General features: G+C 40.1%; 1 protein-coding gene across 1 annotated transcript; it reads right to left on the bottom strand.

The window, feature by feature from the left end:
- Positions 1-1556: 1556 nt before the first annotated feature.
- LOC123186459 (heme oxygenase 1, chloroplastic) lies at positions 1557-7313 on the bottom strand. Its single transcript, XM_044598221.1, has 4 exons — positions 6903-7313; positions 3256-3479; positions 2058-2165; positions 1557-1968 (listed from the first exon to the last, which is right to left on the bottom strand). The coding sequence occupies exons 1-4, from the start codon at positions 7297-7299 to the stop codon at positions 1876-1878; spliced, it is 822 nt and encodes a 273-aa protein (XP_044454156.1). The 5' UTR covers positions 7300-7313; the 3' UTR covers positions 1557-1875.
- Between the last annotated feature and the right edge of the window lie 6271 nt (positions 7314-13584).

Raw genomic sequence — 13584 nt, 5'->3', positions numbered from 1 at the left:
ACAAATGTTTGGGAAGTAAAAAAGTGTTCATGATTTTAAAAATCTCGTTTATTAAAAAATGTTAATGAAATTGAACAAAATTTTGTCAATTCAAAGAAAGTTCATGAATGAAAAATATCCTAAATAATCAAAAACAGTTGGTGACTTACAAAGTAGTTTATTTATTCATAAAATGTTTGCTGATTCGGAAAGTGATCATGCATTTAAAAAAATCTTTGTTAAATAAAAAAACATTCGTGAAAATTTGAAAAATTGTTTCAGCAATTTCCAAAATAATGTTCGTCCATCCTAGAAATGTTCGCCGATTCAAGCAAATTGTTAAAAAAAATATTCACAACTTTAAAATATATGCTTACAAAAAGTATAAAATGTTCATGTATTCAAAAAATGTTCATGATAAAATGTTTGAAACTTTGTAAAAGTGTTCATGAATTTGAAAATTGTTCATGATTTCAAATATGTTCATGAGTTTAAAAAATTGATTATGATTTCATGAAATTGACAGTGATAGTGTATCTCGGTGGCGCAGCAAATGTGATCATGGTCATTGGAGATTATGATATTTTTTCCTCCCATTGCAACGCATGGGCCCATACAAAATTTATTCGAACTCAGAATCATTCAGTTTTTGCATTCTAACAATTAGGATGGAAATATTTCTATGAGGATTCAGACATTTGTCTTGGCAACACTTAACCCACTCCAGCATACGAGCCACAACCCAAAAATCACAGCACCCAATCGGATGATGACGACGTGTAAGCACCACCACAACAGCACCGGCCCTCTCAATCTCAAACAAAGAAGGAAAAGGAACACACCAATCCGGATGGAGATAACCGTAGTAGCCGAAACAGGAAGAATACCGAGACAGACGGCCCGCATAGCGATGGCGGCAGTCGCCTCCAGCTGCAGCAGGAAGATAAGAGTCGTATGCACCGCGCGCACCACAAAATTCTCAGCCGCCGACCACCTCAGCACGCCCTGACCAGAGTCGCAGCAGGCGGCGCAAGGGACACGCACGCTGGAGAGAAGGCGATGAGAGGAGAACGCGCATGTAGCTAATGGCGGCGGGAGGAGCTGTGGCCTCTGGGGAGAATCGGAGGCAGCGCCGGCGTTCAATCCTAGGGTTTGCGGGGGCGTCGGCTCGATTGGTTCGTTGGCAAAAGATAGCCCCGAATGTTGCTAGAATCGGATCTGGATGGGGGCGGCGACAAGGTGATGCGGTGGTGGAGGAGATGGCCGGTGGCGGCCAGAGCTGAGCGAGCAGCGGGCAGAGACTCAGGCAGGAAGAAAATGTTGGAGGAATAAGAGAGAGACTGGTTCACGGGGATGTGTGGGGTAGCGATGGAAAAAAGGCAAACCGGCTATACCTGAAAACTGGGGCAACGGGACAGCTACACATTTGCTTGCCGAACGATCCCTCGCAAGCCACAATTCACCAGGACTAGCTAGCTTTGAAGTATGTTGGCCTAAGCCATTTTGTTTTATGGGTTTGTATTTATATTCAATATATGAAAGTAACATTGATCGGCCTGTACGAAGGAGATACAATATGCTCAAAATTCAATTTTATAATTAAAAAATGTAAATACATTTGCAGTATTTTTCAATATATAAAACTAGACTAAAGGTGGACGAACGACAGTGGTATTTTATTAAGAGAGTGGTGAGGCTTGAACTTGGGAGGCCTAGCACACCAGCTCATGTGCTTGACAGTAAGCCCCCAAGTCTTTCTTGTATTTTTCAATATATAGATTGACAATACCAAAAGTGAAAATCACATAGTGTCGTGGTACTACGATCCGATCCAGCAGCTGACAAGAAAATGATACAAGAAACTGAGAGACACACGGGCAGGTGAATATCTTCTGCTCAGGTGAATATCTTGCGCAGACGATCTACTGAATAGGCGAACGACGTCACAGTCTCCTCAAGGCAGCGGTTCTTCTCTTCCCGGGTCCAGCTCTGACCATAGATGTGATCGGGTTAAGACACTGTGAGACACACGGGCAAAAAAAAAAAAAAGAGCACGAAATCTAAGCTTTTGGACTTACAGAAGCAACTTGGTTAAGTTTTGTGCGGACATTCTGCAGCAGCTCGGACAGGGTACCTTCCCACTTGTAGAATTCCAGCTCTTTCTTGTTCAGAATCTTGTCAGCAATCTGACATGAATAGAGGGCATGATTACTAGGTTAAATGATACTCCCTCCGTCCCAAAATATAGAGTATTTAACCAAAAACTATCACATTTCATGGAAACGTGACAGAAAACTACCACTTTACGATTTTGTGCGGCACTTTTGTTTTAATCCGTAGCAAAAAACTACCAAGTCTCGAAACCGGCCGCTTCGCCCGCGCTAAGCATCAAACTGACCAGCCGGTCCCAAGTTTCAGGTGCCACGGTGGCCAACCGACGCCCGCCGCGCGTTAACGGCCGTTAACGGCGCATCCGCGGCCGGAAACGGCGTCGTCAGAGGATCAACATCAAATGGCCGGTCCCACGGTTTGGTGCATTGAACGCAAACCGACAGCCGCCGTTTCCGACCGCGGGCGCGCCGTTAACGGCCGTTAACGCGCGGCGGGCGTCGGTTGACCACCATGGCACCTGAAACGTGGGACCGGCTGGTCAGTTTGGTGTTTAGCGCGGGCAAAGCGACCGGTTTCGAGACTTGATAGTTTTTTGTCACGGATTAGGACAAAAGTGGTAGTTTTCCGCACAAAATCATAAAGTGGTAGTTTCTGTCACGTTTCCGTGAAATGTGATAGTTTTTGGTTAAATACTCCAAAATATAAGAACATTTTTGACATTTTTGACACTAGCATAGTGTCAAAAACATTCTTATATTTTGGAACGGAGGGAGTATTCATCAATGGAGGAACAGGTAACTCTCGCTCACACCACACTGACAGAATACAGTCTGCCATGATGCCCTGATTTGCATTGGATAAGTAAATATAAGGATTCATGCCACAACGAAATGGCCAGCTATAGAATGAATGTAGAACTATTTACATAGCAGAAGAACGAGATATGAAACAGATCCGTATATAAAGTGACCCTCAACGGAGTGCATAAAGTAATAGCATGCATACTATCTTCTTTTGGAATTTGAATCAGCAAAACAAGAAGATTGAGAAGAACCAGTGCCAACAACACATTGTTAACAACAACATGGGAAGCCATTCAAACACACACACTATTTTACATCACATGAACGTTTTGGTATAAGGTTTTGTGCTGAAAAGTGGTACCTTTTTGCCGGTCAGTCGACCTCCAGCAGATTGACCAAAGTACATATTATAGAAGTGACAGAAAAATGCTTGCTGGTCCTTCTCAGACAACTCTTCCAGATAAGAAGCATATTTAGTGTCTGAAGCAGATGGTTCTGGAATTGTGTGACCCTGTTCGCTGAACCATTTCAGATCTTTCTTCAGTGCCTCTGATCTCTCTAACCCAGTATTCTGAAACTCCGCATCTGATAGGCATAGATAACTAGAATGTCAATCAGCAGCATCTAGCTAACAATGATGAAAGAAATGTTCCAGCTCTTACGGCAGGAAAAGGTAGGTAATCTGTCACATAACCACTATGAGATTCCAGTAATTACGCCATTTATTGTTCTATAAGCAGAAATCGAGCCAGCTCGGCTCGACTCGCTAAAGCTCGTTTCGTTAACGAGCTAACTCGACTCGACTCGTTACTAAAACAAGCTCGAATCCAAGATTGGCTCGACTCGTACAACTTGCGAGCTGGCTCGTTTAGCTTGTTAAGCTCGTTAATGATATGAACATAAAAGCTTACGAATATGATCAAAATGATTACTTGGGAATTTAAAATGTACATATTAAACATGTACAATGTTCACAAACAATTGTAATCATGTGCCAACTTAACTTACAATTGTCAGTACCATCAAGTCAGTACCATGTACATGACCATTGACCACAACCAATTGTACATGACCACAATCATCAGCAAGTTAGTAACATATACATGACCAAATAATTGTAATTTCCTCGAACGTCTAGGCGTTGTGTTGTGCACCTGGGACGCAGGGTGCTTCGCTGATCTTTTGTACTGAGCCTAACGAGTTACATGAGTACTTGTGAGATCGGCTCGTTTAACTCGTTCTATAAACGATCTTAAACCAAAGCTTGACTCGACTCGTTATTCTTCGAGTTTGAATTGATTCGAGTTGAGTCACGAGCTACTCGTTTAGTTCGCGAGCATCGAGCTTTTTTTCCAGCTCTAAGCAGAATAAACAAAGTACATGCATTGAGTTAAACTTTCCAGTTCCAACTACGGCGTTTCCTCATCTTGCTCCTTTTAGCTCCAGCTTGGTAAATTTTCTTGCAGCTTTTCAATCATTCATCTTATTGTCTCGTGCTTACCATCTCATGCTAATTCTTTTTCCATGCTTGTAGGTTCACCCATCGGTTGGATCCAACAATGTGCCGCTCAACCCCGGTTCTTCTAAAAATCTGCAAGAAAGCCCAGTGACGCCTACTACGGTTCTCAGCCTCCGCCTCAGCACCACACTTCGAATATTAGGAGGGCACTGTGACTCCAGGCGAGTTCTCCTAGTGTTGTGCTACTCATGCTTGTGGGTCTTTAATCCATAGATAGCAATCTTTAATAATTTGGGAAATTTTGGAACTTATGAATTATTCATATTGCTATTGTGCAAACCATATGACTACACTTGTCAAAATTTAGAAGTTGTCAAAATCATGTGAGTACACGGTAAAAATCATGTGACCGTTCTCCTATGTTTAGTCTTTTAACTTGTACGAATTTCAACTTGCAAAAAAATCATGTTTAGTCTTTTAATTTGTACATATTTGGAACTTGTGGAAATCAGGTGGGCACACTTGTAAAATTCTATAACTTGTCAAAATCTATAATTGTATAATTCATACATTTGCTTTCATATTTGTAGTATCGCATCATGGACGCCTTCGTCTTTGTGTAGTACTTGTGTTTGATGGATTTGTGATCTTCATGTTTCATGGACAAGTGATTTCAACTTGTTTGATGAATTTGTACATGTTTGGGTACTTTGGAACTCGATGGACTACTTGTGCTTTGGAACTTGATGGATTTGTGCTAGATATGTGTGTGCTCTATATATGTTTCTGCTTCTTTTCAGAATGGTAGAATATATTTATTGTGCTGAATTGCAGGGATTTGAAACAAAACAGCTAAAAAATAAAAATAAAACTGGGGCCTTTACCGAGTGTTACACTCAGTCAAGGTGCCACATGGCAGAATCTAGTAGCATCTGGGCGCCTCTCTGACAAAATGGTCAGGCCGGCAATCGTTGTCGAGTGTATTCCGAAATACTCGGCAAAATTTTCACAAAATACACTCGGCAAATAGTCCAGAACCGCCGTGTATTTTGAAAATACACACTGTAAAGTTTTTGAATATTTGTCGTGTGTTTTCTGTAATACACTCAGCAATGTTTTTGAAACTTTGTTGTGTATTTCAAAAATACACTCGGCAATCTTTTGGAACTTTGCAGTGTATCGTCTTAAACACTCAGCAAATATGATGTCACGATGGCACTCCATTAGCGTCGACCGGCCGTCAAGGGTGCTTTTTTGCAGAGAGATGCAGAAAGACACTAGGCAAAGACTTTGCCGAGTTCTGGGCTTTATAGACTCGGGAAATGTTCTTTGTCGACAATATTTTTACCGTGTCCTATTTGCCGAGAGTAACAGTCGGCAAAGTTTTTGCCGAGTTTTATTTTGGGTTTACAGATCGAGTCTTTTTGATACTCGGCTAAGGTGCCAAATCCGGTAGTGCATGATACATAAGGGTTTCTGCTAAGTATGTCAACACAAATAGGGAGACGGAGGTTGCACTGCAAACAGTGATGTAAAAGAAGCCAGCCATCTAGCCCTGGCTATGCGCCACCGTGCCGCCAGCATAGTGCCTAGCGCTATTTAGAGCACTGATTTTCAAAGATCAATTTGCAAAAAGGCATTGAAAGCTATCAATGAAAAAAAGTCTTCAATTATCATTCTAAATGCAGAGGCCGGGGTAATCCTCTTTTTCGAAAAAAGAAAAAAAACATTCTAGATGGAGAGACTTCACATGCACGAGTAAGATGGCAAATATAGCTTCCAACATGTTTGCCAGGTAGAGGAAAACCCACTATAGCAATACGTACCGTTACATGTGAAGCAAACAAATACACCACATCCATATCACAAGCAAATGTGAATAAAAATGCACCAGTTCCAAATAATTTTAGTTGATAATGACTTGATATATGAACACTGTCACTAGAAAATGTTGATGAGATTATTCAAACTGGAAAGTGTGAAAAATTGAAGCGAAGTGTTTCCCCTGGAGCATTTTAGATACAAAATATTGTCGAATCACCAAGGAATTGAACATGCCTCTTCGCAACAGGTGAGAACCTACCTACGTTTTATTAAATTTGTGCGGATCCAATCTTAATTCTGAAGTACATCTCATCACAGGTTTATAATAGCAAAAAAAACCACACAACATTCTGTTGAACATTCAGTGTAATACCTGGTTTTACAACAAATTAGGCGTGTATTATCTCGAAAGCATCCGCAATAATCATGGCTTAAAATCTTTGAACACCTTAATTTGGATTAGTAGCCCATGATTAGTATTAGGATATCATATTTTTCGCAAACATTATCAGAAATGGCAAAAATAATTGCCTGTCTCTGAATCCTGGCTCTTGGTCTGTACATTCGATTTTAGTTTAGCAGAAAGAAGTATGAATGGATTATTGTGACCAAAATAAACTGTAGCACGAAATCTCTACCCGCCACACACTAGAGGAGGCAAAAAAATTGACTGGCAGAGCTAATTACACAAAACCAGACGGAAGGACGGGTTTGCTGTGACTCACACCATGGGACGGCGGCGCGGTCGACGATGTTCTCGAGCGTCTGGAAGATGAGCTTGCTGTCGACGAGGAAGCGCAGGTAGGCCTCAAGGTTAGGCTCCAGCTCGTTCAGTGACGGTCCCTCAAGCTCCTTCTCCCCTTCGCTGGCCTGGTCCTTGGTGTGCATCCGCATCGCCGCAGCCCTCATCTCCTCCACGAAGGTCTTACCGGCCCCTTCGTCCCCTCTCGCCGCTGCCGCCGCTGCGACCATCCTCCTCCGCTGGGAATGAATTTGCACAGAAATCCCCGGCACACGGCGCGCCCCCAACGACACTGACAGGCCGCTGCTGTTCATCCCAGCGGCGGAAACGGAGATAGATACGCACGGAGAGGAGGCAAGGGTTGCTGCTGCGAGCGCCATGCATGGAGTCGACGATGGCGAAAGGGAAGTGCGGGGGTTGGTGGCGAGATACTGCCGCGGGTGCCATGGGAGCGGCTTCACTTATAGCGCTTGGGTATCGTGCCAGCTGGGAAGGCGAGTCGACGTTGGAACCTGAGCACATGGAGGAGCACGACACAGATTCTTTGACTTGCAAGAGCAAAATCAGATAAGACTTTGGCGATTCTCAGCCATTAGATTTAACATCTGCGGTTCACGGGAACAAAACAGTACAATGACAGTGTTTTTCCACGGTGCTTTTGCTAGTACAATTTGTATCACAATGCACAGTGCACTCCAGTTTTAATCCCCGCATCTACACGTATCGCTCCCAGCCGCGAGGATTTCTCCTTGTTCGAAGGATTGAAAGGACGATCCCTTCGCCGGTATATATCCACGCATACTGTATTTGAATCCATCAGCGTTCCACCGTCCAGAGAGCATTGCGTTAATGGCGAGAGTAGAACAGCCTTCCAACCTATGGTGGAGAACTCTTGGAGAGGTATTGGGCAGCCCTAGACGGTCCTAGCTAGAACTTGCTTGTATGCCTTGTGCGTGAATACCATTCGCTGATAGTGTTTTTATCGGTAACACGACAGTGCGAGGAAAGAGTTAAGAACCTTAGATGCTGGCTTGGACTTAAACATTGTATTGTGCATGATAGTAAAGGCAAAGGAGCGGTATAGCATTGTTTTGGGATAAGGCATTGAAATAAAAATGCTCTCATATGGTGTGAGATACATCGATGTCACTATCCGTGATGATCCCCATCGTCCGAAGTGGCGGGGAACTTTTGTGTATGGGGAGCCTAGAAGTCAAGATAGACACTTTATGTGGAGTTTGCTAAGGAGGATTAAACCGAATGTTGGCATACCTTGGCTCATGATCAGTGACTTCAACGAATGTATGTGGCAACATAAGCATTTTTCTTCAGCTCGAAGATCAGAAAGTAAGATGGCAAATTTTAGCGAGCTTTTGTCTTAGTGTGATCATGATTTTTGTTGTGGAATGCTACCTAGCATAATCTCAATATGGCATGAATATTAAGACACGAGTGATTCAAGACAATAGTCTATCATATTTTACATAAAAACATCAATACTCAGGAATACCAACAAACAATCATGTCTTTCAAAATAGCAATGCTAAAGGACACTATCCCTACAAAATCATATAGCCTTGTCATGCTCCATCTTCTTAATACAAAGTATAAATCATGTACTACCCCGGTGTCAGCCAAGCAATTGGTTTGTACTTTTTAACGCGCTTTAGCTCTTTCAACTCTTACGTAATACATGAGCGCGAGCCATCAATATAACACTATGGGTGGTATAAAATGTGGTGTTAGAGGTTTATGTGGAGAAGACAAAAAGGAGAAAGTATCACATGGACTAGGTGGATCAATGGGCTATGAAGATTCCCGTCAATCGATATCAATACGAGGAGTAGGGATTGCCATGCAACGGATGCATCAAGAGCTATAAGTGTATGCAAATTCAAACTGAAAAACTAAGTGGGTGTGCATCCAACTTGTATGGTCATGAAGACCTCGAGCATTTGAGAAAGCCCATCATCGAAATATACAAGCCAAGTCTATAATGAAAAATTCCCACTAATTATATGAAAGTGACAATATAGGAGACTCTTTATATGAAAAACATTGTGCTACTTTGAAGCACACGTGTGGAAAATGATAGTAACATTGACCCTTCTCTCTTTTCTCTTTTTTTCCTTCTTTTCCTTTTTCCCTTTTTCCGTTGGGCTCCTTTTGGCCTCTCTTTTATAGAACAGACTCATGGACTTCATCCCCACCTTAATTTGAGTACTCATTAGTCTCCACCATTCTTTTCCTCACTAGGGCAATGCTCTAATAATAATGATCATCACACTTTTATTTACTTACAACTCAATAAAACTAATACATGATGACTCTATATGAATGCATCTGGCAGTGTACCAGGATGTGCAATGATCTAGCGTAGCAAAGATATCATAAAAGAGACAAGCCATGAAAATATCATGCTAATTATCTTATGATCATGCAAAACAATATAACAATGAATGATCAATTCATGTATATGATGATGATGGAATTTGCATGACAATATATATCGGAATGGCTATAAAAATGCCATAAGGCCTTAAACAATGCAAGGTGCATAGGAGAGGTCCTTGAAGAAATAAACCAGGCTTTTCTTAAGCACTGGTGCTTATTTATATAGGGCGGACTCTTAATTAAACGTCTCTCCTATAGAAATAGGGACCAGTGCTTAAACAAAATCTGGTTTATTTTTCTAGCACTTCCCTAAGCACCTAGCATTGTACAAGGCCTAATAGATAGGTATGGTGGCTGTTTTGAGGAGGTTGCAAGGAGGGCTTATGCACCGGCAAAAGTTACGCGGTACTAGAGAGGCTAGCAATGGTGGAATGCCAAGAGTGTGTATAATCCATGGACTCATATTAGTCATAAAGAACTCACATACTTATTGCAAAAGTTTATCAGCCCTCGAAGCAATGTATTACTACACATGCTCCTTGATGGCAGGTTGGTAGGAGTTAACCATCGCGCGCACCCGACCTTCACGCAAAGCAAGACAATCAAGGTTAAATTGTGCTGCAATTTCATTGCATAACGGAAAATTATACGTGCATGCTTCAAAAATCACAAACCTTAACACCAATATTCTTAGTAAACCACAATCATTCAATATTACCTCCCACATATTACCATCTCTATATCGCAAAACTATTGCCAGGAATCAAACATATCATACTGAGTGATCTACAAGTTTTATGCAGAATTTTATGACTAACCATCTGAATGATCAATTTCTGTTGACTCTCTAAATAGATATAAATGAAGCATGAGAGTTTAATTCTTTCTACAAAAGACTTGGCCGCGCTCTAACAAATATAAGTGAAGCAAAAGAGCATTCTACAAATAACGGTTTTCTATGTAGAGAAACAGGCATCCAAACTTCAATTGATATAAGTGAAGCACATGAAGCATTCTATAAAGCCACACTCAAAAGATATAAGTGAAGTGCAAAGAGCATTCTATAAATCAACCAAGGACTATCTCATACCAGCATGGTGCATTATTAAAATAAAAATAAAAAGCACACGACGCTTCAAGAATTTACGCATATCATGTGAACAAAACAAAAACCGAGACATATTGATAATTGTTGTAGAAAGATGGGATGCCTTCCATCCGCAAGGTTAGCCCCTTGAGTCTCCTTGAATATTACTTGGGATGCCTTGGACATCCCCAAGCTTGAGGTCTTCACTTTAGTTATTCTTATCATATTGATACCTCCTCGATCTTCAAACACTTCATCCACACAAAACTTAACCAAACTTTTTATTAGAGGGGTTAGAACATATAACATCAAATCCCATCATGTCCTGCTGTAAGATATTTGTATAATTATAATCAAACATTACCCATTGTATTCTATCACAATTCTATGTCTCCCAAGTCAATGGGGCTCAACAAGATTTCAAACATACGCAAATAATAAACTATGACAACAATCTGCGAAAACAAGACGGTCTGTAAAGATGCAGATGGCATATATACTTTTCTAACTCAAAAGAAATCTAGAAAATAGGATAAAATAAACAATTTGCATAGTAGTATTGTGTAAAAAAATTATAATTTTTTGACATTCTAGTAAAAAAATGAAAAATCATGCACTACAACCAAACTTTATGTTTTCGCACCGCACACACCAAACAAGCAATCTAATCAACCTAAAGGTAAATCTTAGCACATTATTTTTATAATACAATGAATTTGTACAAGGAGATAATTATTTTTGCGAAAAACTTCCATGAAAAAACTCTACATTATTTCCATGAGCATGAACGCAACTATTCAAGGTCGACCCTCACTTCTCCAATGCATAACTTTCCAATCGCTTCTCTTTTATAAAACAAATTAGGTTCCCCTCTATAATTTTTTGTTTTTTAACTTTTCAAAAGCACTCGTAGAAATTAATGACTCTCTAAAACTTCCGGCTTGTCTTCCTGGCAGCACTTTTTTTAAAGCCATTAAGCTAGGCATAAAGTGCTCAAGTAGTTGATCCACTCGGATCCCAAGGTATATCAAAGTCAATTTTAACTAAAACAATGATTTTTAATTTAGTAGTGAGCACAAAGCAACATATGTCATGTAACAAGTATCCAACTCTGCTCTTATGCATTGCCGTGTCATAAAAGACCAATTTATGCACAGAAAGTAAAGGCCAATGCATAGTATTCAAAGTTTCTTGCAATTTTATCGTATTGAAAATATAGAGAGGCGCAGATATAGTTCCCCTCTCATAATAATTGCAAGTAGAGTAAGCAAGCACGTGCATATTATATTCATCAAAATCATCATGTGTAATAGTAAAACACAACCCATCAATATAATCCTTAATAAGAGCAAACTTCTCCGATATAGTATAGTTGGGAGAATTCACAAAGATAATAGGACTATCATGTGTGGGTGCAATAACAACAATTTCATTTTTAACATAAGGAACTAGAGCAAGTTCATCTCCATAAGCATCATTCATATTGGCATCATGGCCACAATCATAGCAAGCATCAAGATCATCAAAAAGGGATATTTCAGACGAATCAACGGGATCATAGCATTCATCGTTCGGTAAGCATGAAGGAAAATTACACAATGTATGAGTTGAAGAGTTACTCTCATTGGAAGGTGGGCACAGGTAGCTAATTCACTCTTTCTTCCTTTGTTCTTCGCTCTCCTCCTCGTCTTTTTCATCTAAGGAGCTCACAGTGTCATCAATTTCTTCTTCCATTGATTCCTGCAAAATATTAGTCTCTTCTTAGACAGCGGAGACTTTCTCAATAAATGCATCAATATCGGCATTATATTTATAATTCTCATAAAAATATTTAAGTATAGATAAATTTTCAGGTCTGTAAACAACATCATCATAATTTTCATGCTCTCCAAATAAAGATTCAATTTCACATGCACCCTTAAAAGCGACAAATTCTTTTATTCATTCCACATAGTAATAATTATATATACCTTTAGCATAACAAGCCAAGATTTAATTATCATTAAATTCACATGAAAAGGGAAGTTGTGGAGCCTTCATCTTAGAGTAACAAGTAATAGCATATCTCAAGCATAAATTCCAAGCATACCAAGGCAAACAATCAATTTGATCCCATAAGAGTTTTCTTTTTTGAGTCAAGCGATAATCCCTAAAGTATTCACGTTGATCCAACGTGTCTCCCATTATAAGGTTGAATGGGGTTTTCTCAAGAATATCAAAGTAGTGTTTAATATTTTCCACATAACGAGCATCGAGGGTTTTAGGAGGTTCTCCATCTCCATGAGTAGCAAGTACAACTAATTTTTTTTGGTATTTCATGTTCCATATCCATAACTAAAGATATAAAGCAACTTAGAACCAAAAATAAATTTTACTTGGAGGTAGAAAATAAAATCTACTTAGTGATAAAGCAAACAAGCACACATGAGAATATTCACCCCATGCATTGCTCCCCGACAACGGCACCAGAAAAAGGTCTTGATAACCCACAAGTACAGGGGATCATTTGCAGCCTTTTTCGACAAGAGTGTCGAACCCAACGAGGAGCTAAAGATAGAATTTATATTCTCTTCAAGTTATATCAACCACTGATACAACTCTACGCACGCTTAATGTTCGCTTTACCTAGAACAAGAATAAAACTACTTTGTAGGTATAATGGGATAAGTTTGCAAGAACAAAATTAAAGTACTTAGCGCGAATAATACCACGAGTATTTTGCAAGATAAAAAAGTTAGTTGTTTAGTAGAAGGATTTTTGTGACACAAGAGAAGGATTTGTTACCAGGCAATTGATAACTAGACTGATAATCATTATTGCATTTCTATATGAGGGAGAGGCATGCACTTATGATTGGACCTCTAGCAAGTATATGCAACTACTAAAGATCATTATGGTAAAACCGAACCATAGCATTAAGTAACAAGTCGTCTTTACTGCCATACGCAACAACCCCCTTACCCGGGTATGTGTTTCTGTCACTGATGCCACCCATTATAAGAGAATCATGAAAGTATTGCAACACCCTATAGCGGTAATCCCACACGCTTGCGCGACGTGGAGGGCACCATAGGAAAGCACCAAAATAAAACATACAACTCAAATCAATCACGATCATCAATCAACCAATAGGACAAAACGAATCTACTCAAACATCATAGGATAGCCACACATCATTGGATAA

This window comes from Triticum aestivum, chromosome 2A (assembly GCF_018294505.1).
Source record: "Triticum aestivum cultivar Chinese Spring chromosome 2A, IWGSC CS RefSeq v2.1, whole genome shotgun sequence".
NCBI classification, from domain to species: domain Eukaryota; kingdom Viridiplantae; phylum Streptophyta; class Magnoliopsida; order Poales; family Poaceae; genus Triticum; species Triticum aestivum.
Note: the sequence above shows the minus strand (reverse complement) of the source record. Positions and strands in the feature narration are given on the sequence as shown.

Coding starts and splice junctions, on each gene's coding strand:
- LOC123186459 (XM_044598221.1), bottom strand. CDS start 7,299: ATGGCGCTCGCAGCAGCAACCCTTGCCTCCTCTCCGTGCGTATCTATC. Junction 2,166..3,255: donor GTCGACTGACCGGCAAAAAG/GTACCACTTTTC, acceptor TATTCATGTCAG/ATTGCTGACAAGATTCTGAA. Junction 1,969..2,057: donor AACTTAACCAAGTTGCTTCT/GTAAGTCCAAAA, acceptor ATCTATGGTCAG/AGCTGGACCCGGGAAGAGAA.